The sequence below is a fragment of the Anticarsia gemmatalis genome, chromosome 26 (assembly GCF_050436995.1).
Source record: "Anticarsia gemmatalis isolate Benzon Research Colony breed Stoneville strain chromosome 26, ilAntGemm2 primary, whole genome shotgun sequence".
Lineage (NCBI taxonomy): Eukaryota > Metazoa > Arthropoda > Insecta > Lepidoptera > Erebidae > Anticarsia > Anticarsia gemmatalis.
This window is the reverse complement of record NC_134770.1, coordinates 3,641,975-3,667,893: the sequence shown is the minus strand read 5'-3', so window position 1 is coordinate 3,667,893 and position 25,919 is coordinate 3,641,975. Positions and strand designations below refer to the sequence as shown.

Sequence of the window (25,919 nt, the reverse complement as noted above, 5' to 3'; positions counted from 1 at the left end):
GTCATTTGTATTAACCTTTACAGATGACCCTTCGTTAGGTTGGTACATTTGACTAGTAGATTTTTTTATTCTCGTTACATAGAACCCCCGCTGTAATTATTAGTTTAGCTTTTTAGTACCACTCGTTTGATTATTTTTATACTTTTAATATTGATTTTGCACTTATGACCCTTTTCCAGAGGTATATGCAATATAACTCATTTATTTCAGATTTTCATGAAGTAGTTAATGATTTTCAGTTTCATTGCATAAACTGGACATTGACCGTGTTGTATTATTGCACTTACTATCTTACGTTGGACGCTTAATATCAATCAAAACTACGTATTATCAAAAAGAAGATAATCATTTTTTTTGTATAAATGCAGTCATAAGAAAGAGTAAATAGTATATCACTCCACTCATTCATACTTTCCTTTTTCTCTCGTTTTGCAATGAGAAAATCTTACATGAACCACTTATCCAAATCAGAGTCGTGTTATAAACATATTGCATAAACCTCACCCCGGCACCAAGCTTTTCACCCTTATCCTACCCTTAGGTCTAAACTACGAAGACGCACAAGAAGAAGTTCCCAGCTCCAAGGTGAAACGTCAGCCGTCGCGGCCGCCGCGCAAGGGATCTATAACTAGAGGTGTTTCTATACAGAATTACAATTTACAACCAGGTTATTGAGCTTTGTATATCGCTGTTGTGGACTCGGCTTGCTTGTACTCATTATGTTACGTCATTTGTTTTGTATCTTCGCTGTGGGAAAGTTTTTCATCTGCATTTTTTGTGATATGAAACGGTAAGGTAAAATTACATTACATCAGACGGGATGTGGGCCTGGTCCTTGCCCGCTAGTTTTATGTCATGACTTCTACATAACACTGTTAAAATATCATAGTTTCTAATTAACTTCATAGATATTTAGTTAATTGAGCATTGTAAATGTATTAAAACCTGTATTGATTTTTAACTCAAATACTTACAAAAACATTTCAGACTATTTCACATCTAATCAAGTCAAAAAGAAAAACCAAATCTCTCGTTTGGCATCAACCCCATAAAGCAGAAACATTTTAACTTAAATACTGACAAAAACATTTTTGTATTAGACTTTAAAATAATTTCACATAAAAACCATTGACGACAAACATACTCAGTAACCCATACAAGTCAAAACTAAGAAATATTGTAACATATCAATTTGTGGTGCAGGACAAGTGAATGGCATGCATCGTTCTACCAGTGAAGCAGAGATGGCTAAATACGACCTTGGTAACCAAAGTCTGTCGCCTGATGATAAGAAGGATAAGCGAGGAAGATCACCGTTCAAGTACGTAGACATTATTTACTCTACTTAGACATTATTTACTATTAATAATATTACGACAAGTGAAGACTGTTTCCTTCGAATCTCCATATTGATATCCGAGATAAGCAAAGATTTTTTAAATGTTTTAATATTTGCAATGCCTGCATTGTTATGGAAATAGACAATTTACTGGTTGCGCAGAACATTCTTGGATCGATTCCCACACGAAAGATAATTTTGTGTGATACGAGGTAAAATTATTGCAAAAAAAAAAAGAGCGCTCAAATGATTTGTTTCTATCCGCTCAGTTCTGGAAGTCCTAAGACTTATATTTAATTTAGGGGGTGAAATATTTTTGAAATACAATAACCAATAAGTCGACAATGCACATCAATCCATGCAGCTTATGAATTTAATATAAGTATTAACTAGCTCGCAATCTTTTAGGTTTTTCAGAAGCAAACGCGGCGAAAGCGGTGACCGTGCCAAATCTCGCAAGTCCAAAACTCCAGATCCGTTCAGTGATACTGAAGTATCGCCTGAACGAGGTCCAAGGAGGCCTAACCCTCAGATCAAGGTGTCACAGGTATGTTTAACCTTGTTGTGAAGACATAAAGTCCATTTTGCATTGCGTTTTATTTTTGTATTTTTATTAATTCATGGAGAGTTCAAAGTCATTTTGTTTACAATGATTCCAAAATGATAGACATGATTGGAACAAAATTTTGGTTGGCAATTTAATCTAAAGTTTTTGGCTCCAAAATTTTAACATTTTTTAAAAAATATTACCTACTAAATTGGCTTCAAAATTACTTATCTTCGAAACACTGTTTTTTTGGTTTTTGTTGTTAGAACATATCATTAAGCATTATGCCCCACATTAAGTTCAAAACACGAAGGTGTAAAATTTACATCATCCTCATAATATGCATTTTGTATTTAAAAAAGTGAATGAAATCCTTTTCATTGAAAAAAGAACCAAAACTTCATTCTACGAATCCGTTGTCATTATAAAAATATCATTTCAAATGTCCATTTGCATTTGTTATTATAATATATTTTGTGTAAAGGCGAATCAAAGGTATAACGGCATGCAAGCCCGAGCCAGCCGACCCAACTTGTACGGCAGCCAAGTTGGGCTCAACGTAAGTTCTGGCAACACTGTTAACACTAACCTAGCATTGTGGGCGTTTACTAACTATCGCTTTTTGTTTCCGTTTTTGACCGCTAGATGGTGGTAGTTGACAGGTCAAAAATTTCAACACCATTTACTGTAGCGCGATTCTGTACAGTTAGTACAGCTGAGTACCTATCGAAAATTTGACATTTGGAATGTACTGCCAAAGTAATTCCTACGACGCCCGTCAGAGGTGCTGATCAGATTTTCGTACGTACGAATTTCGCAGTCGATGGTAGTAGAGAATCGAGCTACTGATACCACTCTAGTTTCAAATTATATTCAGTAATTGTAACTTGTTAAACGACAACAGCCTTATTATTGGACAAAAAAATGGGAAAAAAGTTTGACCTGTCATCTATTGCAACTAAGTGGTTAAAATGTGTAATTTTTATTATGTGTTTCCTAATGTCGTTTACTTCTAGGTCTCTTCAATTATGTACCAAAATCTATTTCTATGTATTTATTAAGCCTGAATAAATGTCTAATTCAATGTTGTAAGCTAAAACTATACAGTATTCATCCGTCATATTAAAATCTTTTCATCGTCAAACCTGTCTACCAAAGTCTCCGTTTCTTGTTTTTATACATAAATAAAGGAAAGCTCAATCCAAACCTTTTTCTATCGCTGTATCGAAAGCATAATAATCTAAGCAACTAGTACGAGAAAGAGGCTCAAAATCTCCTCATTAAAAAAATATTTTTTCAACTATCAATATATAAATTTCAAAAGAAAATTCTTAAAAAGATTCTACTACTTAGTCAACTTTACGAAAAAAAATATCATAAATGCATAATGTTCTAAAACCTTCTCTTCTAGCTATTTAACAGTAAACCCATCACTAAATCAATGTTCTCTGATCATTTCATGGCACGTGTACAAACCATCACGTACTCATCCCCGTTAGGACAATGATGTGAGACAGTCCAACCTTCAGATGGCGACACCTACGCAAGACCGCAAGCAAATGACGACCAGCACTCTGGCTGCCGTTACTACGGAAACAGTTGGAAATGAAATATTCGATTCTGAGTGCTTGAAACTTATTAATGAATATTTCTATGGAGTGAGGTGAGTAAAACCATATACCTATGCCTAATTTACAATTATTTAGGAATACCCGATACGTTTTTGTTATTATTTACATCATATTACGGTTTATATGAACAATATATTGATAGGAATAGATATAATTATGTAGGTTGCTATTAATATTGTATTCCATTTTAATTAGCTAATTATGCATATTGTTGTACAGTTGTTAATAATTTTGTTTGGAAACTAAATAACATCCTTTTTGGTTAGTTTATAAAACGCCTCTAACGTTCGTTGGTGGAATTAATTTAGAATTAAGTAAAAAATAAAGAATAGTTCATTCAACGCATTCTCATGTATGTTATTTTCACATAAATGTTACAAATATTTTCTTTGTACAGGATATTCCCCGGTCAAGACCCCACACACGTGTACATCGGATGGGTGACCACGCAGTACCACTTGCACTCCAAAGACTTCAACCAGAGCAAGGTCACGAAATCATCTGTCATCATTACTGATGATTACGACAGAGTTATTGAGAGGTAAGTTCTTTGTTACACGAAAAATATAATATTTTCTTAGCAAGAATAAAAATCAATATTTAATATTAAGTAATTTTTTTTAATATTCAGTCAGTCATCGACGAGTCTCTGCTTTACTATAAGGCTACGATTCTATCAAAGACGTGTGAAATCGGTAATTGGGCCGGGAGGGTAACAAATGGTATTGTTTTGGGTCACATGAGTTCCCAAATTTTTTGGATTACCGACATCTTTTCTAGAAAAAAACATATTAAGCGCCATTTTATTCGATATTTATGTAAATGTAATGTGTTTTTTTATTTATGATTTGTCTTTGGATTCACCACCGCTGCTTAGGAAATGCCTGAGAACCTACGCTTATGGATGAAGCCAGATTTTTAGCAAGGGTGTCCCTATTATTAGAGTTCAAGTTTATCTTGGCAATACTTCTGCAAAGCGGCTGAGATATTACAAAAAGTTAGAATTCAAAATCTTTATTAACATTCTAGTGTGAACCGTCAATCGTGCTACATGGTCCGCGCCGACGAGCTGTACAACGAGGTGATGGCTGAAGCGACCGCCAAGGGCGCGTCGCAGGGAATGTTCATCGGATGCTCAGTAGATACTTCTACTGGTACTGTGTCCTTCACCTGCGAGGGAAAGGATACTAGCATTAAGTTTAAGGTGAGGATTACTTGTTACTTTTGGAAACTGATGAGGTTATAAAGGTCAAGAAAGTTACAAATAATTGATCTTGTGTAGTGAAGACGAAATGTTAAATTAGAAGAGGTTTACTTAAATTCTTTTGAAAATTCCTTGATTTCTTGAACTTTTAAAGTATTTGAAAGTGATTGGCAATGACTCTCCATAAATAAGGTCTACTTATCTTTTCAGTGCCTTACGGTAGTTTGACTTGGCAACTGCTTAATTATATTAATTATTTCCAAAACTACTAACTAAGAAAGACGCCTAATAAGTAATTTGTTTGGCTGCAATGTAAAGTTTAGCAGATGATCTTCAAAACGTGTTTAGGTCCCACACAAAAAAAAAACAATTTCGTCTTCACTTTCAATAAAAAACAATCATCTCTTCGTTCCCTAGATGGAGCCCGAAACCAAGCTCTTCCCAGCCATCTTCGTAGAAGCGACCTCGAAAGAGATCCTTCAGATAGAACTGGGCAGGTCTACCACCAGTCTCCCGCTGTCGGCTGCCGTACTACCGACCAGTGACAAGCATGTGACGCCGCAGTTCCCACCCAGGTTGAAGGTGCAGTGCTTGAAGCCGCACCAGTGGGCTAGAGTGAGTACATACTTAAAATGTTTAAGAATTAAATAGATCTTCTGCAAATATGCAGTTTTCCGCTAAATACAAGTAAAGTAGTTAGGTAGTGAAGGTTTTTAATTTAGCTATGATTGTATAAAAAATGTGCAAATGTGTGATTTTTTTATCAGAGTATCTCGAAAACTCTTAATAAACAGAGTGTTGCTAGTTATACGAGTTTCATAAGAATAGGAAAATTACAATAATAACTAGAATGATTAAATCAGAAAATAATTCCACAAGAGCCTACACCTACTTATTAACCCAAGAGCTCTAATTAATAAGAGTTCTAAAATCTTTTTTCAGGTGCCAAATCAGTCACTACAAGTGCACGCTCTGAAGTTATCAGACATCCGTGGTTGGTCCATGCTTTGTGAAGACGCTGTTTCTATGCTGGCCTTACATATACCAGGTAAGGATTTCTTACTTTATTTGGTTGTTAAAAGAAATAATTACACCCATTCGGTCAATTTCGAAGCTTATACTGTTGGAAAAAATAGACTGCAGTAATATAAAAAGTTAACATCAGTAGGTACTTAAAATACATTTTGTTTTTAACAAACTTCGAAATTGAGGAAGTTTTTTATTTATTTGGTACTAGCTGACCCGTGCGGCTCCGCTCGCGTGAATTTCGTACTGTTGCTTATTCGTTTGAAACAGCGAATTGCGAAGCGCTCGATACACCTACACATAAAAATGCTAACAACTCTTTTGTCATCTAATGGTTATTTACGAAAGGGACCCGAAGGGCACACAATGTGACACAGGCTCAGGTAGGCCTGATTTCCTGTGGTTACCTTCTTTTCCGCTCTCGTCTGTATCCGTACCAGTTTACAGTGTAAAATATAATACCTTATTATAGACTGACCATTGCTTACCCGTCTGGATTCAGAATATTATTATAGCTACAGACAGACCTATCTGCGCCGGAGCTCTTCACACGCGTAATAATGTATACTTGCGATGATACGTCCGAAACCGCGTAACCCGTAATTATTTTTTATATATCATCCGTTGTTTATTTTTTAAAACTTACCACATAGTCTGTTTCATAGCTATCCAATTTATTTCCAAAATGCAACCAATTAATTTGGTCATGTGTTTCGAACAACAACGCCATCTGTTAGTTACGACGAACAACGACAACAAACGAAATTACTCGATTTGCCATCTAGGATATCCCGACCGCACCGGACCCACGTAAACCAACATTTTTGTGTAATATATCATACAACATTTATGTTTTAAAATCTTATAAATGTATAGCATGTTTCAAAGGTATTTTTTTTACAATAAAGCCATTAAAATAAATTAATTAGAAAAAACATGCTTTGTGGCGGACTATAACGCCATCTATTGGTTGGTGCGAACAACAGGTATCGATACGGCGGGCGCCGCGTTAACTTTATGCGAATGTTGTGAAATGGATTGTAAAACCATCTATGGTCTCTATAGGGAAACGCAGGTTCAAACGATTTTTACGTATTTTTTTCAATTTTCTAAAAATCTTTGAAATTTTATGCTATAAAAAGTATCCTAGAAATTGCTCCACTACTTATTCTGTGCATATACCAAATTTCAGTGCATTCTATTCGGTAGTTATTACGTGATAGCGACACATACAGACGGAGGACAGACAGACAGACAGACAGACAGAAAAGAAAATTATAAATTGCAGATTCGGTATCAGTATCCGTTACTAAACATCCCCCATTGGATTTTTTTTAAATATATTCAATGTACAGAATTGACCTCTCTACAGATTTATTATAAGTATAGATGTTTCCTATATTATAGAGCTTACAAATCTTGTGTTTTTTGTTTACAGAGGAGGACAGGTGTATAGACATTCTGGAGTTGATTGAAATGGACAAACTGCTAAGTTTCCACTCACACACGCTCACGTTGTACGCGGCGTTGTGTTACCAGAGTAATTACAGGTACGTTGAGTTTATATTATTCTTATCTAAGATGTTATATGTCATTAAGTTGATTTTAGTTATTGAGATGGTTTATAGCTTGAAGATTTTCCTTAAAATTTATTTAAAAGCTATGTTTCAAATCAAAAACAATAAATAAGACATAACGTTTGGTAGTAAAGAAACACAAAAATAATTCTCTTTTTTTTCTATAGGGATCGTCAGGCAGGAGTTTCAATATATGTACAAATATGTTTATTATTTAAGTAAAACTCATTTCTTTGCATTTTCTTTCAGAGCTGCCCACGCTCTCTGCCAACACGTAGACCAAAAGCAGCTGTTATACGCGATCCAGTCGCAGTACATGTCAGGTCCACTGCGTCAGGGCTTCTACGATTTGCTCATCGCCTTGCATTTGGAGTCGCATGCCACTACTATGTAAGTATCGTCATGCATTTAAACAATCGTTAGGATGAAGATGAGTATGATGTTGCAAACAAAGTCTATGTGTTCTTGTTTGAGTTCGCCCTTGAAATGCGTACACGTGCACGCAACGTGCACATCTGAACCTATCTATTAAATTGTAAAGAATATATTGCATATTATTAGAAATATTTACAAAACTATTTTTAAAAGCACAAGTGTTCTTAAATGAGGTTATAGGATAATAAATCATATAGTAACTCACAATATAAAAAAAAAAAACAAAACTAAGAAAATACAATATTTTATACTAAAACTAGAAAAATAACATGTAATATAAAATTCAGTGTTACTATTATTTATTGTGTTACTTACTTACTTACAATTTTTTGGTTGTATTTCAGGGAGGCATGTAAGAACGAGTTCGTGATCCCATTAGGACCTGAACTAAAGTCTCTGTACGAGGAGCCCGACATGGGACACAGTCTGCGCTCACTGCAGACAGAGAGTGTACGACCGCAGATGAAGATGACTGACATCGCGTAAGTATTATACAAATATGATGAAACATTGCGATAATTAATTGAATTTATTATAATATTATAACACGATTCCCGATAGTCGGTGCTATCGACTTTTGAGAGACAAAAATTTAAATTGTACCGTCAAAAACTGTACCTACTCCGTATCTTTCAAATGGTGAAGCAATTTTTCATTACATGCAGGGATTTTGGAGTTTACACTAAGTCACAAAAAGATCAAACCCTCTTTTTTCATCATTTTTTGCTCTATAAAGCTGAAGAGTTTGTTTGTTGGGACGCGCTAATCTCAGGGACCACTGGTGCGAATTGAAAATTTAATTTACCGTTAGATAACCAATTTATTAAAAAAGGCTATAGGCTATATAACATCACGCTACGACCAACAGGAGAAGAGTACCAGTAAACATGTTTCAAGAACGGGGGAAAATATGACCCATTCCCTCTTATGTGACGCAAGCAAAGCTTATTATTATATTAATAGAATTGAAGGTGTTCAGCGTAAATTTGCTAGATTTCTAGAGTTTAAATGCAGGCAGAGAGATAGCAATTACACAGAGAGATGTAAAAGACACCATTTACTCCCCCTTTATGAGAGGAGAAAGATTGCAGACGTAAGTCTCTTAGTTAAAATTGCACAGTCTCTAATAGACTCTCCACATCTCCTCTCAATGTTGGACATTAAAGTGCCTAATAGAACAGTAAGGATTCCTGCATATCTATCAGTCCCGCATAGCACTACCAACTATAGGGGAAGCTCGTTCTTTCCAAGAGCGGCGCGTTACGTTAACCAACTGGCTGACAATCCTGAGCTTGATTTGTTCAATAAAAGTCCCGCGAAATTTAAACGTACTATGACCAATCAGTGGTTTGAGTCGGTTCTTTAATTGTAAACACTTAGGCACTTAAATATAAATTCATTGCTCTAGCTGTTTATATAAGTTTTTATATGCGAAAACACATAAATGGTTATTTGTTAAGTATGTAGTTGTAACCCTAGATTTAGAAACTGTTTGTTTTCCGAATAAAATAAAATAAAAAATAAAATAAAATAAAATAAAGCGGTCAGCTAGTAAAACATACTCTTTTTGTTTTCAGTGAGAGTATAACAGAGATCAGCAACTTATACTCTCCGTACTTCCCGCTGGAGGTTGTCCGTGAGTTCGTGATGCAGGCGCTGGCTGAAGCCGTCGACACCAACCAAGTGCACAACCGTGACCCTGTGGGCGGCAGCAACGAGAACCTGTTCTTGTGAGTTTTGAACACAATATGTTCTATGACTTTAGAGTTAATTTGTAGATTAGTGAAAGTTTACTGATACCAAATACTTTGGAGCTATTTCCTACATGAATTGATGTAAGCTGAATACTATGATTTATGAAAGAGACTAGAGAAATTACGCATACAGACTGCACTATGATAACAAACTTACGATATCAACTGTTGTTTATTTGCGTCGTTCAAAATGACTAAGTTTTCTAACAAAACATTTGCTACAAAAAATATTACTATCAGTCACTTTTCTGTCAGTATTAAGTTTCTCTCTTCCTCATTCCCTTTCCCATTTATTCAGATCACATCTATTCAGATTTAGTTTTTATGTTTGTTATTACTTTTTTTCTATGCTTATTGCAGACCTCTCATCAAGCTGGTAGACCGTCTTCTTCTGGTCGGTATGATGCGTGATGAAGATGTTGAAAAACTGCTCATCATGATCAACCCTGAGACTTGGGATCCCACATTTGATAAAGGTTTGTACACTTAAACCTACTTTTCTTTTATGCCATTAAACGTCAGATATACTTATAAGACATGAATGAGGTAAACAGCAAAACAATCTTGAATGCATTATAAATCCCTTTATATGAAAAAAAATAGTACTTTACTCTTATTTGGATTGCCCAAATAAGATATTAGAATCGATTAAATCGCTGAATTAAGAAAAATATCTAACACACACAAATGCAACAAAGTGTATCTTACAACACGCAATTACAATCTAATAAAATCGTTATTTATTCTCTACAGAAGGCAAAGACGAACACCGTAAAGGTCTCCTCCACATGAAGATGGCGGAAGGAGCAAAGTTACAAATGTGTTACTTACTACAACATCTGAATGATATACAACTGAGACACAGGGTGGAGGCTATCATTGCGTTCGCACACGACTTTGTAGGAGAACTACAGACTGATCAGTTGAGGTGAGGAAATGGAAAATGAATAAGCCGCTATCGATCCGCGAAAATTATTTCACACAAATTGTGCTTTAAGTTTTATTTACTTAGGTTCAAATCTTTAGTTTAATCGATACCATTTTAAATACTATCTTTAAATCCGAACTCATGCTGAATAGCGTCAACTGACAGTTTAAAAAAAGTTTGAAGAATAATTTTGGTGTTGTTTAGTTTACGTATTAATTTTTACTCAATATTAAATTTAATTAATACACGAATAAAGTAATCTGTTATCAAACGAGTACTCTCTAGAAAGCATTTTCTATGATTTTATTTATTTCCACAGACGTTACACAGAGATCAAACAGTCAGACTTGCCGAGTGCCGTCGCAGCTAAGAAGACAAGGGAGTTCCGTTGTCCTCCCAGAGAACAGATGAACGCTATTCTTAGTAAGTTCAATTTATAATCGCTGCTGGATTCGGTATTATGGTTTTTTACCATTTATTATAAAATGTCCAAATATAAATAAAGGACGTTATTACAATTACGACCTATTAAAACAATGTATAATGAAAAACGCAATGATAAAGTAGATATTTTCCATTCCCTTCTACATGCTGGCCTACACTCAAAATTCCTTATTCGTGACCGAAGCTAGTTATTGCCAACGGGTTTAAATTTGGCAGAAAATTTCGAAAAACTAAATCATTATGATAGGTCTCCGGTTTTGTATACCTGGAGAAATTCGTTGTCGGCCAAGTTTTCGGATTATTTAATTTATTAGTACAAGTATTGGAACAGCTTTACATCAATAATTGTTTATATAATTTACAGGTTTCAAACACTTGGAGGAGGAGGAATTGAAAGAGAACTGTCCTTGCGGTGAAGAGCTGATCGCGCGCATGAACGAGTTCCACGAGAGTCTCATGGCACATGTCTCACTAAACGCACTTCAGGAACCTGACGGACAGGTAAACAAATCAAAACATAATTGATTATTCTCGTATTTTATTTATTTCAAACTTTATATACAGGGCTGTATAAAGGCGGACTTAATGTCAGGGCCATTTTCTGCCACTCAAGCTTGGGGTGATGCAGAGATTATTGTTATTTTGCTAGCGTAAAAGTGTAGTTTATGGTGTCTTGTGGCTATTATCAATAGCTTTTCGGAAGATAAAAAAACATATTGTGACCTTACAATAAAAGGTTGCCTGGATTCTTTTTTAATCTTAGGTTGAAATCTAAACACCCCCAACCCTCTTATTTATGCTAATACTATGATGTTAGAATCAACCCTATTAAAATAAAATTAGACGATACAAGTTCGTTTTATGTTTACAGGAAACTGCAGAGCCAGAAGCAAAACCAGGAGCCTTCGGTAAACTGTATAACATCATCAATACTGTCAAGGAGTTAGAAGAAGAAGCTAAGGTAAACTAATAAAACTGAAATCATCTTTCGCATTCTATGTGTGAAACTCCACACCTAAATCTATTACAACCTTACCAAATTAAATTCGTAAGGTAAAACAAATGATTCTCCTTCTTCGCTAAAAACAAGTCCCGCAATTCAATGGTCCCTCCCGGCAATTTGCCTGTTATTTTTTGAAGTGAAAGGAGACAAACAAGCACACTTTCTTATTTTCTAACGTGTATTTTTCTTTAGGCAATCGAAGAGCCGATCAAGAAGACTCCCGAGGAGAAGTTCCGTAAGGTCCTGATCCAAACCATCGTGTGCTGGGCTGAAGAATCACAGATTGAAACACCTAAACTTGTTCGTGAGATGTTCAGGTAATTGAAATACTGATATGGTTTTTGATAGTATTCTTCGGTATACTGAACACGATACGACCTATGTACATGACACGGTCATATGTGAGTTTCAGTATACGTGTATGACCGTGCACGGATTTGTTTAAATGGATAACATTATGAGCACCTATAAACTGTAAGTTAAATGCCTTAGCTAACTATTTTTGATTGCCTGCTTAAAAAAAATTGTTTCAAAGATAACATAAGTTACTAATAAAGCCGTCTGTAATGTTGCCAATATTATTATTTTGGTGCATTAATTTTATTGACCTATAGGACAGTTTTAAGGTGCTCCAAAAAACTTATAAGTGTTTTTTTTTTATTTAGAACCAAATGTCTTTCAACTAAATTGAAGCGTAATTAATAATTTGTTCTCAGTCTCCTAGTCCGTCAATACGACGCAGTAGGCGAGCTGATCCGTGCGTTAGAGAAGACATACGTGATCAACGCCAAGACGAAGCTGGACGTGGCCGAGATGTGGGTGGGGCTCAGTCAGATCAGAGCGCTGCTGCCTGTGCAGATGAGCCAGGAGGAGGAGGAACTCATGAGGAAGAGGCTATGGTGAGTTATCTTCTTTTTCTTTTGAAAGAAAACTCCTGCAAAGAACAACCACACCCGAAACAATTGGACCGCGCAATAATTGTTCCGTGTGGGAATCGAACCCACGACCTCCTGACTCAATGGTGCGCGTGGTGACCTAAACCACTGAGGAGGCAGTCAGAAACGACAATATGGTCTTGTAGCACGGATGTATATTCTTCAACCTTTTGTGTATATTAACAATCTTATACATATTAAATTATAGATCTTAAACCGATTGTGGCTTGTATGTTGACAACTAATTTATTTATCACAATATTATTTGACTTGTCATTATTTTATAGGTTTACACAGGCAATAATATATTCAGACTAAATGTGTAAAACAATTTTAAAACTATTTTCTTATTACAGGAAACTAGTCAACAACCACACATTCTTCCAGCATCCAGATTTGATCAGGTAAGGCTAAAAATATATATAAGTACCGTTGTTTTCTTTCAACTGGCAATGTGCTAAACTAATGTTTTTGTACAGAGTACTCCGTGTGCACGAGAACGTGATGGCAGTCATGATGAACACGCTGGGACGTCGTGCGCAGGCGCAGTCCGACGCACAACCCACCTCGCAGCCTGTTGCTGAAGATAGCAAGGAAAAGGTATAAAATGCATATAATACTATGTAAAATAGACTTACATATAATAATTACTCTTGCAACTTCCTCCGACATGAAAGTCCTAAGAAACGACCAGACAAAAAATGATGTCCGCGTTAGTTCTAGCAGAACATGAACAATCCTTTTAGCACACTCCTACCTCTTACATTTAACTTCTGACTCATATCAAATTCGATGCATTTTTGTTGTTTTTGTCAATCACGCCAAAATTACTTAACTGATTTTGATGAACTTGAGCTAACCAAAAGAATTAGCGAGCTGGTACGAATATAAGTATGGCGTATCTCACACATTATTCCGTTTCATTATACAGGATACATCCCACGAGATGGTAGTAGCCTGCTGTCGTTTCCTCTGCTACTTCTGTCGTACGGGCCGTCAGAACCAGAAGGCCATGTTCGACCACTTCGACTTCTTGCTGGAGAACTCCAACATCCTGCTGTCCAGACCCTCGCTGAGAGGATCCACGCCGCTTGACGTCGCTTACTCCAGTTTGATGGAGAACACCGAACTGGCTTTAGCTTTGAGGTAAGAAAATATGAAAGTTTATACTTTCATGCCTTTTGTAAATATGTAGCTAGATTGTCTAATGTGTACTTTTGAGAAGTAAATTCATAGGTTACGACTGCTAATCAAGAGCTCCAAGGTTCAATTCTCGCGCAGTAGTGTATTGTATGTTTTTTTTTGTGGTTTGTTAAAGTACAGCTACTTTTGAGCCATACTTAGCCTACTTTAAGCCAGCATTTTGAACGCCTGGCTTATGGGAAAGGCATTATGTTAAATTCTATTAAATTTTCATAATAACGAAAAGAAACAAAGTTACCAGTGAAAGTGACAAAACAAATGCTTAAGAGTTGTAAGAGTCGCAAAACAATTTATTCAATTTACTTTTTGGGGTTGCGTTAGTTAAGGCTTATGAATATGGAGATCAATATAAGGTGTATTTGCTTGATAATTGACATTAAACAAGTGTATTTTCTTCCTCAGAGAGCACTACTTAGAGAAGATCGCAGTATACCTGTCCCGTTGTGGTCTGCAGAGCAACTCTGAACTGATAGAGAAGGGTTATCCTGACCTCGGCTGGGATCCAGTCGAGGGCGAACGTTATCTTGACTTCTTACGGTTCTGCGTATGGGTAAGTGGATATTAACACAACTGTTAGAACAAAAAGAGATAGTGCTATGTGAGTCCAAGTTTCGATGCCCGTTGTCATATTTTGTACTTATTTTTTATCAACGAACGTATTTTTGGTGATAGTAGCATAATGAAAAATGTGAGCATATTAGGATGATATAATATATCTAGGAGGAGTAGGAGTAAACCAAAAAATATGTTATCCACAGTATTTATGACTACAGACTAATCACCTAGGTATATATCAAAATCTTTACATTTTAGTTAACCTTTCTATATACTAGAATATGAATAGTTTTGTGACAGACCGAATAATAAATATTTTATAAAACTTATAGGTTAACGGTGAAAGCGTAGAAGAAAACGCCAACTTGGTAATTCGTCTGCTGATCCGTCGCCCGGAGTGCCTGGGTCCAGCTCTGAGGGGTGAGGGCGAGGGCCTGCTGAAGGCCATTGTCGACGCCAACAAGATGAGTGAGAGGATCGCTGATAGGAGGAAACTGAGGGAGCTGGAGGGAGAGGGAGATGTTACTGTGAGTAAAGTTTTTAAATGTTAAAAATCTACGCAAAAATTTCTATTTACGGCGGAGATTGTATAATTCGGCAATACTTTATTTTATTTTTGTTAGTTAGAAATATTTTTTTGTTGAGTATCTTACTTTTAATTCGATTAACATTAGGTGCCAAATCACTTACGGTTAACTTTTGAAAACTTGTTGCTCGCGTGCAGGAGTGACTTTTTATAGAAAGTGTATTTATATGAGTTTTACACGAAAAATATGTAAAAATATGTATGAACTTATTTACAGCTGAAGCTCAATATTAATACGCCTTATTTTACCTTGTTATTCACCGTCTGACTGTTTAAGATAACACTTTCAATTTATGGTAAAAAAAATATTTTGTTAGTCAATATTGCTTATAGCTACCGATTATTCAATTTTCTTTCGTTTAAATCCGTCAAGTGTTACTGGTAAAAACCATTTTTAAGATTAGAATAATTGGAAATTTAAGATTTAGATTAATACAATATTAAGATTTGGCTCTTAAATAATACTTTGTTATTCCGCTACACAGTTTAGTCACCCACTGCCGGAGTCCGACGACGATGAGGACTACATCGACACGGGCGCCGCGATTCTCAACTTCTACTGCACGCTCGTGGATCTGCTGGGACGATGTGCACCTGATGCTGGAGTTATTGCTCTGGTGAGTATTGTACTATATACTACTCAGTTTAGTTCAGTCACTGCAGTTCTCCTGCGTAGTTTGCTAGTTTTACGGACAGTTTCTTCATCAAAAGTAACAGCCAAAGTATTTAAGCCCAGTGCGAGGAGTAAGATCAGCGATGTCAGTCAAATGTCAAGAACATCCATAATCAGGCATTTAATGAGAATTTCTCCAAAGAATATCTTTTCTTCAGACATTCTTTGAATTTTTTTTTTGACATATTTATCTTGTGATTCTGACCTAAAACCATTGCGCCAAAAAATAAAATAATTGAATTCTGATATCTACACATAACAGGGCAAGAACGAGTCTCTCCGAGCGCGTGCTATCTTACGTTCTCTGGTGCCGCTAGAAGATCTACAGGGTGTGCTCAGTTTGAGGTTCACGCTTAACAATCCTGCAGCGGGCGCCGAGAGGCCCAAATCAGGTAGGTTAAAAGAAGCTTATCAAAAAGGGATGATGACTGATTGAATCCTTTGTCTATTGAATTAGTACCTATACTCTACATTTCAAGTGACGCGGTACTTATTTAAATCCTTAATAATACAGAAGAACGATTTTTTCTTTTAAAATATTAAGTATGTTTAACATGGAAAACAGTATTAAAAAAAAAACACTTAAACAATAAAACGTAGTTTATTTGCTACTCTATTACTATGCTTAACAGTCCACGTACGACCTATTTTTCATAATTTATATAGTAATTATTTATCTTTTTCATCTACAGACATGCCATCCGGTCTGATCCCTGGTCACAAGCAGAGCGTGGGTCTGTTCTTGGAACGTGTGTACGGTATTGAAACTCAAGAGCTATTCTACAAACTGTTGGAAGAGGCCTTCTTGCCTGACTTGAGGGCTGCCACCATGTTGGACAGAGTACGTTTAAATGAAAAATTACAAACTAGTATCACAATTGAAGTTTACATAATGACCGGACTTAGGACTTTGTATACTCTTAACAGAATAAAGAATAACGCAACTCTCATGTTAGATTAGTTGTCCAGGTTAATTCTAGTTTCCATTTAGACTATGATTTGGAAGATCCAATAACTTTACCAAACTAAAGTTTTAACAATCTATTGGAAACTGTCGACCCACCTATTTTATATCAACCTTTAATAAGCAAAATACAGCTTAAACTTTAGAACAATGTTCTAAACGGACATGGGTTTTTATTTTTCATTTAAATATTGAGCGAAACTTAAAGTAAATAGCCTTAATACTTCCTATTTTCAACTTTAAAACTTTATTTCCTATCCACAGAATGACGGCTGCGAGTCGGACATGGCTCTATCAATGAACCGTTACATCGGCAACTCGATCTTGCCGCTGCTCATCAAACACGCCAACTTCTACAACGAAGCTGAGAACTACAGCAGCTTGTTGGACGCTACGCTACATACTGTGTACAGGTTAGTAATACATTTCAGTATACTTAAGTCTGAAACTCTAAATATGGCTGTACTTTGAATTACGACTTAGTGTGTAAAATGTGTTCGTAGTAATATTGAACGTAGCTAAAGAAAAAACTTACTAACAGGCTTACTTTTAGTTAGTTTTCCCCTTAACAACTGTTACTTATTGATTGAATTTACAATATTCCCTTAAAAGTGACAAAAATATTACTAGTTACACCTATGACACGTATCAAAACTATTTATTTATCTTTGGTTTGCTAACAGTTGTTACATTTTACATAGTTTTACAAAATTTTTCATATTAGGTTTGATGTACAACCTTATAAAAGTATATTCGTAATCAATCTTAGAAAAATCTTATGACTCGAGAGATTGTTTCAAATTTCTAAAAATACAAATACAAATTCATGAAGTTAAAACGTCAATATTATCATTTTGCATTATTATTGATTATGCATATACCCAAATTAAATTTACTCTTCTCTTACTGTACCCCTTCCATTTGTTCCAGGTTGTCAAAGAACCGTATGTTAACAAAGGGTCAGCGTGAGGCAGTATCCGACTTCTTGGTGGCGCTGACATCTGCGATGCAACCGTCCATGTTGTTGAAACTGTTGCGTAAACTCACGGTCGACGTGTCTAAACTATCTGAGTACACTACTGTCGCTCTGAGGGTAAGATTCTAATCTGATACTCTGATTAGCACTAAATCAACTAGAGGTTTTTGAAATAAACACTTCGTTCATCCATTTCTTTTTCACCAGTCATTTTTTATTAGTTTGCTGAATGTTTCCTGCCAATTTTTGTGCCAAATAATAGAAACTTATACTTACAATAAGGAACATGTCATGAACAAACAATTTAATTGTAAAAATACGTGCGTGCATGTGTGTGCATTGTCAACACGGTACATAAAACACAATTATTGATAAATTTTGCCACCAAATCACCTTTTCTAGAATAATAACGTTAAAACTCTTTCGATATTTATATAATCGTGACATTTTTCCTATTTAAGGATTATTATCGTAAACTAAACCTTAATCCCTTCATTCACAGTTGTTAACACTGCACTACGAGCGCTGCGCCAAGTACTACGGCAGCACGGGCGGGCAGGGCGTGTACGGCGCCTCGTCCGACGAGGAGAAGCGCCTCACCATGATGCTGTTCTCCAACATCTTCGACTCGCTCAGCAAGATGGACTATGAGCCTGAACTGTTTGGCAAAGCGTTACCTTGTCTTATTGCTATTGGTGAGTTAAATAACTGTATTTTTTTAAATTAACAAATACAAGATAGGGCCTGTTTTTGCTAGGTTTCGAAACTTTCATCCAAGTTGTTTGTCACATTGTTTTAAGCAAAACCAAAAGTTAAAGTTATGTCCGTAAGTTGTTTAGGTTAACCAGGAATCTGTTACGCTTAAACTTTTCTTTAATAAATTTTGTATGTAATGAATTTATTTTTCGGAGTTTTTGTGTAAGTTACTGTTTCAAGATAGTAGTAGTAGTAGTATGTTGCACTCATATTTTCGTCTAACAAATAACTTCTTTTACAGGTTGTGCTCTACCGCCCGACTACTCGCTTTCTAAGAACTACGATGATGAGTTCTACGGCAAAGAACAGACTACAGGTAATTTATCATTATATCGTTTGGTTAGAGGTTAGGTTAAATATTGAGTTTTTGTAATATCGGTATCCAACTTTCATCGTAATAAAATATATTAAAGAACTATTCACTTTGTTAAGATCGTGCTCATTTGATAAATATCCAACAGGGCCTATTGATATTCGTTCTTTATACTTAAATAGTGCGATTCAGAACCTGTCATTAGCTTACTAGTTTAACGTGACACCGACAGATGGCGTTACTTACGTCACCTCACCGTACTTAACCATTAATACAAATAAACATTTTCACAGGTGGTTCAGACAATCCTCAATACGACCCGCAACCGATCAACACATCATCAGTAGCCTTGAACAACGACTTAAACACCATAGTACAGAAGTTCTCAGAACATTACCACGATGCTTGGGCTTCTAGAAAGATAGAGAATGGTTGGGTGTACGGAGAGGCGTGGTCTGACTCACAGAAGACTCACCCGAGGTTGAAGCCGTATAATATGTTGAATGATTATGTGAGTATCAATTAACTTTTGGTAAAAATTGTACCTCTAATGAATGTCCTTCTAAATATGACCACATTGATTCAGACTTTTTTCTCTGTTACATGACATATCTAAAGGATGATTAGCTAGCAGATGGTTTTAAAAAATCCCTCCATTCTACCTTATATATTGTTGGACTCCTATGTACTAGGTGACACGGCTATGTAAACTAATAAATAATAATTGGAAAGCATTAATGACAGTTTTGCTAGTCCTAAGAATTGAACCCGACTTTTGACGTAAGTAGTCAATAATTTACTCAGGTTGGTTTATAACCGTTTTCTACTTAAATCACAGGAGAAGGAGCGCTACAAGGAACCAGTTCGTGAATCCCTCAAAGCACTTCTCGCTATCGGCTGGTCAGTAGAACATTCCGAAGTGGACATCCCAAGCACCAACCGTAGTTCCATGAGGAGACAGTCTAAATCTGGAGGCGTAAGTACTTTGATACCTTTAAGAGTTGTTTTACATAGCTCCTAAACAATGAATAATGAAAAATTAAACCCATTATTGTCCCACTGCTGGAGAAGGGTCTCCTCCCGTAATGAGGGAGGGGTTAGACCTTGAGTCTACCATGTTGGCCAAGTAGTCATCACCAAGCAGCTAAATAATATTGCCCAGTATAACGAATGGCAATGTTATTAATCATTAAGTTTTTTTTTATGTAGAAGAATGTGTTTTTGAAGAGAGAATGTATATTTGATATGTTTTTTGGTTTGCCCCGAAGATATGAATACCTTAGATGATACATATGTGTGTTCCTAGGATTTTGTTTACTCTTTCGTTTTAGTGATTAACCGATCCCATGGTATTATTATTAATTACCTGATTATTTGCATTAAGTAATAGTATTAAGACAAAGGTTTGCGCACGCATTCAGGACGAAACCGAGCAAACAGGAAAGGAAACGGTACCTATTTTCTTGTTCGCACTTAGATTATTTTGTTTAAGCACACCACGTATCACGTCTCTTAAGCACCGATTGGCATGATTACCTTGTGTGTTTCCATTTACCTTCGTAAAAACGGTAGTGAAGAGAGTTATTTCAAAAATGTTAAATAACCCTCACACAGGTCACAGGTATTTGATTACAATTACCGCTTTTCTTAAACCTGTTATCTATACTTATAATAAATCTGTAGAGAGGTCAATTCTGTACATTGAATATATTAAAAAAAAACCAATGGGGGATGTTTGACTACGTGGCGCAGTGGTTTAGGTCACCACGCCAATATCACTGCGTCGGGAGGTCGTGGGTTCGATTCCCACACGGAACAATTATTTGTGCGATCCACAAATAATTGTTTCGGGTCTGGTTGTGCTTTGTGTCCGTTGTTTGTATGTATGTAAAAGTCCCCGCGACACAAGAGCAATTCTTAGTGCGGGAGTTGTCTTTTATAAAAAAAAAAAAAAAAAAAATTAGTAACGGATACTGATACCGAATCTGCAATTTATAATTTTCTTTTCTGTCTGTCTGTCTGTCTGTCTGTCCTCCGTCTGTATGTTACGCTATCACGTAAAAACTACCGGATAGAATGCACTGAAATTTGGTATATGCATAGAATAAGTAGTGGAGCAACTATTGGGATACTTTTTATCGCATAAAATTTCATAGAATTTTAGAAAATTGAAAAAAATACGTAGAATTCGTTTGAACCTGCGTTTCCCTAAAAAGACCATAGATGGCGTTGCAATCCATTTCACAACATTCGCATATAGTTAACGCGGTGCCTGCCGTATCGATACCTGTTGTTCGCACCAACCAATAGATGGCGATATAGTCCGCAACACAGCATGTTTTTCCTAAATTTAATTTATTTTGATTGCTTTATTGTTAAAAAAATACCTTTGAAACAGGCTATACATTTATAAGATTTTCAAACATAAATGTTGTATGATATATTACTCAAAAATGTTCCGGTGCGATCGGGATATCCTAGATGGCAAATCGAGTAATTTCGTTTGTTGTCGATGTTCGCCGCAACTAACAGATGGCGTTGTAGTTTGTTTTGTTGTAATTGGTTGCATTAAGGTAATAAATTGGATAGCTATGAAACAGACTATGTCGTAAGTTTTGAAAAATAAACAACGGATGAAATATAAAAAATAATAACGGGTTACGCGGTTTCGGACGTATCATCGCAAGTATACCAACATTATTACGCGTGTGAAGAGCTCCGGCGCAGATAGGTCTGTCTGTACCTATAATAATATTCTGAATCCAGACGGGTAAGCAATGGTCAGTGTATAATAAGGTATTATATTTTACACTGTAAACTTGTACGGATACAGACGAGAGCGGAAAAGAAGGTAACCACAGGAAATCAGGCCTGCCTGAGTCTGTGTCACAGTGTGTGCTCTTCGGGTCCCTTTCGTAAATAACCATTAGATGACAAAAGAGTTGTTAGCATTTTTATGTGTAGGTGTGTAGTGCTTCGCAATTCGCGTGCTCAAACGAATAAGCAACAGTACGAAATTCACGCGAGCAGAGCCGCACGGGTCAGCTAGTTTAGAATATCGTCAATTAGTATTTATTGTTATTAACCCCTTTAGTTTTCGAATTAGTCTCGAAATCTTTTGCAATCTTTCGTTTTTATCGGGGTAATTTTGATATAATCGAGAATAAGTCATGATTATTTGATAGATAATTCTTAAGATCTCTCGTTATCTGTATAAACTTTTAGTATTATTTACTTATTTATATTATTAAGATTAAAGCAGATTATCAAGGGTTATAGAAAAATATAGGTCACATAAATGGAAACACACCTCACAAAATTACTTACTTTTGAATTTTACCGAATGAATACCTTCCCTTGAACGAATGAATGAACGATGAATCTGAGCATGTTCCCCACTTGACTGTGTGTGTTGTTTTCATATCCCCGCAACGTACAGCGCCCTCCTGATATTGTGGTGAGTTACTGAGTTATTACTTGGTGAAAGTGTACAGGCTGACTTTATGTCAAATTCAAAATATCCTTTATTTCGTAAACTTCGTACAAAGTACTTTTATTGTCTGTATGTAGTTTTAGAACCATAACAACAGATCGTATAAAATCCAAAACAATTAGAAAAGTAAACATTTAAAGATATCAACAAACAAATATTAGATAATTTTAAATGATTATAGTCTCGATGTAAACAATGCTCCTTTGCTTCCCAAGTTATGTTAAATTGTGCAATGATATAGTAAAAAACATTGTTAAATTATGCTAAATTCAGCCTGTACACATCGTAGAATGGCCATCAGAAAAGCCCAAGAGGGGACATGAGGGGCAAAATGATGGCTTTAGATTTCTAGATGCTCTTAGATATGAAAAAACCAACTGAATTACGTTGAATAAGTTGGCTTCTAGTTCTTAGTAGATATTAGAAATGCACTTTTGTCTATCCTCTTCTTAACAATTTCCAATATTTTATTTATTTAAGCATTTTTTTACTTAGCCTATCGTCAGTGCATATTTGGGTCTTGTGCGAATTCAAGATTCAAATAAGTACCGTCAATAAGTGTACGTACAGTGTACACGTATACGCACACATGCTGGTTCAATGATGAAAGTAATATAGACTTTGAGCTTTGAACCATATAAACTCCAAATAAGAATAATATATGCATATAGCACTAATAATGCAACAGTGCTGTAACTCAAAATACAATTCTTTCAGAATCGACGAGAAGCTTATTTATTTCTCCCTATTATGGGTAGGTACAAAAATAAATAATGCTCTGTGATTTAAAGATGAAATATAAAATATTATTTTGTTACAAATAAATAAAAAAATACGGTATGGTTATAGTGTTAAGTCTAGTTGTAGTTGTGTCGATGTATTTTGAGTTACTACACTATAGTATTATTAGTCCGATATATATTTTATGCTTCAGCAACTACTTATTTCTCGTTCACAAATATTGACAACATTATTTTCTTAAATATGAAACGAATTACTCTTTTATCAGACGGACTCAGCGACGCCATTCAACTACAATCCGCATCCAGTCGACATGACCAACTTGACGCTGTCGAGAGAGATGCAGAACATGGCTGAACGTCTGGCTGAGAACGCTCACGACATCTGGGCGAAGAAGAAGAAGGAGGAACTGGTTACTAATGGAGGTGAGTGCGGGAGTGATAGAGATGAAGAATATTTTGTTTATCTCTTACATCTTGTAACGTCATAGCATAATAGTCAGTTAATGAAAAGTGGATTTATGTAGTGAGTTGACAATTCATATTTTTCAAGAGATTTTCTAACTTCGTAATACAAAAAAAGAGATTCCACTGATATAAAGTGATGTCATATAAATGGCTCCAACAAGCGGAGATGTATCATGGTAAATGTATGCTATAATTTTGTAATAACATGGTTGTTTCGAATTATTATATGACAAGGGGCCACCTGCAACTCCCTCCACGTGGACAAAATAAAATAGCCTTTGTGTTATTCTTGGTCTTCAGCTACCTACATACCAAACTTCATCGTAAACGTTTCAGTAGTATTCGTGTAAAAGAGTAACATACATGCTCATAAACTTTCGCAATTATAATATTATTAGGATTATCGTATAGCATCTTCAAAATATCTATCTCCAGATTTTTTTTTTCATAGATCTCAATGCTAATATAATCTTTTTCTTTCCCCCAGGTGGTATCCACCCCCAACTAGTGCCCTACGACCTCCTCACAGACAAAGAAAAGAAGAAGGATCGCGAACGTTCTCAAGAATTCCTCAAATACCTTCAATATCAGGGCTACAAGCTCCACAGGCCGAGCAAGGTGACCGACAGTACGGAACAGACCACTACGGGCGTAGCAATAGAGCTCAGATTCGCTTACTCGCTGCTCGAGAAGTTGATCCAGTATATTGATAGAGCTACGATCAATATGAAGCTGTTGAAACCTTCGACCACGTTTAGTAGGAGAAGCAGTTTTAAAACTAGTACCAGGGATATTAAGTTCTTTTCTAAGGTGAGTTTATTTTTTGTTTTGTTAGAATATTAGCGATAAACTATGACTCAGACCAGTATTAGTTTGTTCAACAAATAGTATTTCCAATAACGATGTATTTTTTTATGCATCTTTCTCTATATCTATTGAATAGTTTATAATTTATGGTGAAGCTATAATTTTAACTTTCTGCATGTTTTTGTGCACCATTTAATTTAAACTTGAAATAAAAATACTTTTCAAAGTCAGTTTTAGGTAACTTCAAGTAAATATGCGTTTAAAGCTATTAAAAAATATTCATAAAGTAAATGTTAGACCGTAGACGTAACCACATTTTAACAATTAAACCTACATCGATTTTTTCTATGAGCACTTATTTTTATCCTCTGACGTCTAATTTCTATTAATTTCCAAGCAACACAAGTCGGAACTAAAATATTTCAAGAAGGTACAGACAACTAGTGTCACAAAACATTTAAACCATGCTGACAGTATACTTTGCACTCGTAAAAGTGCCTTGCAGTAATATTCACTAGTATTTTGAATGTATTATTTTTTGCTTCGCCACATACCTTTTTACAAACATGCGAAACTTTATACACTACTTTCCTAATCACATTTTGCCAACTTGATTAAATTGATTCCTAAGCACATGTATTTTACGAAAAAAGGCACATTGTCATAGCCTTTGATTTAACACAAAGATATACTCCAGCACACGATAAACAAACTCTTAATGACACAAATTATAGTAAACAACTACACACTACCACTTTAGTTTCCTAGATTAACACTGAGCATCATTTATTACACGTGCACGTATGTTATATGAACGTATACATGCGTGCTTGATGCAGAACATGTGTCATACAAAATTGAGCAAAACCACCGAAAAATATAGTGAGACATTCTTACATAAAACCTGGACATATTCTACACGCATCGTATTTAGATACCAGAACGCTTATTATTTCACACAAGACCCAACATAAAACAGCCTATCAACCAAGCATGAAAAATCAAAATCATTCTTAAATGCAAGTTGCTAAAGTACAATTTGGTTTGCAGGTCGTACTGCCACTTATGGAGAAGTATTTCTCCACGCATCGTAACTACTTCATAGCGGTGGCGACGGCTACGAATAACGTTGGAGCTGCTAGCTTGAAGGAGAAAGAAATGGTTGCAGCACTGTTCTGTAAGCTGGCTAGCTTGCTACGGTCTAGGTAAGTGAAAATAAGAACTGATAAGGAATATTATGTCTCAGTTTAGTTTTCTTACAAGTATATACCTCTACAATAAAATTGCTGCGTTCTTAACTATCGATTCGTAATCTTCTCAAACTATACAAGCCAAAAAGCTGCAGATACAGTTGGTTTAAAGAAAGACTGGTGTTTTAAGATTCTGAGAAAGCCGCACTCAACTTTTCCAGAGGGGTTAAATTTTAAACTAGCTATATACCGCTTACAGTCAAGTGGTTAAGTTCAGCGTCTGTCAAGTCAGCTGAGAACGATGGATGAGATACGTATTTAGGTTATTCTAATGATATTGCATGACCCTCAAATAGAAGATTTTTTTTTATT

General features: G+C 35.7%; 1 protein-coding gene across 13 annotated transcripts in view; it reads left to right on the top strand.

Annotated features, from left to right (window-relative positions):
• Window positions 1–25,919, top strand: part of RyR (Ryanodine receptor) — a 167,703-nt gene that overhangs the window by 104,790 nt on the left and 36,994 nt on the right. For 7 of the 13 annotated variants that reach the window (XM_076131809.1, XM_076131799.1, XM_076131802.1 and 4 more), the window contains 38 exons: window positions 542–667; window positions 1,204–1,321; window positions 1,748–1,886; window positions 2,371–2,445; window positions 3,416–3,549; window positions 3,915–4,058; window positions 4,547–4,721; window positions 5,139–5,336; window positions 5,664–5,769; window positions 7,186–7,297; window positions 7,574–7,714; window positions 8,104–8,241; window positions 9,337–9,489; window positions 9,874–9,989; window positions 10,267–10,441; window positions 10,761–10,864; window positions 11,250–11,386; window positions 11,757–11,846; window positions 12,081–12,205; window positions 12,605–12,787; window positions 13,180–13,227; window positions 13,303–13,423; window positions 13,755–13,969; window positions 14,429–14,576; window positions 14,914–15,108; window positions 15,653–15,784; window positions 16,103–16,232; window positions 16,533–16,681; window positions 17,069–17,217; window positions 17,735–17,897; window positions 18,283–18,475; window positions 18,778–18,852; window positions 19,143–19,360; window positions 19,688–19,825; window positions 22,289–22,306; window positions 23,352–23,508; window positions 24,038–24,360; window positions 25,408–25,562. In XM_076131809.1, coding sequence (XP_075987924.1) covers window positions 542–667; window positions 1,204–1,321; window positions 1,748–1,886; window positions 2,371–2,445; window positions 3,416–3,549; window positions 3,915–4,058; window positions 4,547–4,721; window positions 5,139–5,336; window positions 5,664–5,769; window positions 7,186–7,297; window positions 7,574–7,714; window positions 8,104–8,241; window positions 9,337–9,489; window positions 9,874–9,989; window positions 10,267–10,441; window positions 10,761–10,864; window positions 11,250–11,386; window positions 11,757–11,846; window positions 12,081–12,205; window positions 12,605–12,787; window positions 13,180–13,227; window positions 13,303–13,423; window positions 13,755–13,969; window positions 14,429–14,576; window positions 14,914–15,108; window positions 15,653–15,784; window positions 16,103–16,232; window positions 16,533–16,681; window positions 17,069–17,217; window positions 17,735–17,897; window positions 18,283–18,475; window positions 18,778–18,852; window positions 19,143–19,360; window positions 19,688–19,825; window positions 22,289–22,306; window positions 23,352–23,508; window positions 24,038–24,360; window positions 25,408–25,562 — 5,416 coding nt within the window. Of the gene's footprint in view, window positions 1–23; window positions 39–541; window positions 668–1,203; window positions 1,322–1,747; window positions 1,887–2,370; window positions 2,446–3,385; window positions 3,550–3,914; window positions 4,059–4,546; window positions 4,722–5,138; window positions 5,337–5,663; window positions 5,770–7,185; window positions 7,298–7,573; window positions 7,715–8,103; window positions 8,242–9,336; window positions 9,490–9,873; window positions 9,990–10,266; window positions 10,442–10,760; window positions 10,865–11,249; window positions 11,387–11,756; window positions 11,847–12,080; window positions 12,206–12,604; window positions 12,788–13,179; window positions 13,228–13,302; window positions 13,424–13,754; window positions 13,970–14,428; window positions 14,577–14,913; window positions 15,109–15,652; window positions 15,785–16,102; window positions 16,233–16,532; window positions 16,682–17,068; window positions 17,218–17,734; window positions 17,898–18,282; window positions 18,476–18,777; window positions 18,853–19,142; window positions 19,361–19,687; window positions 19,826–22,288; window positions 22,307–23,351; window positions 23,509–24,037; window positions 24,361–25,407; window positions 25,563–25,919 lie in introns of all 13 variants that reach the window. The other 6 variants (XM_076131806.1, XM_076131804.1, XM_076131797.1 and 3 more) reach the window with 5 other exon arrangements.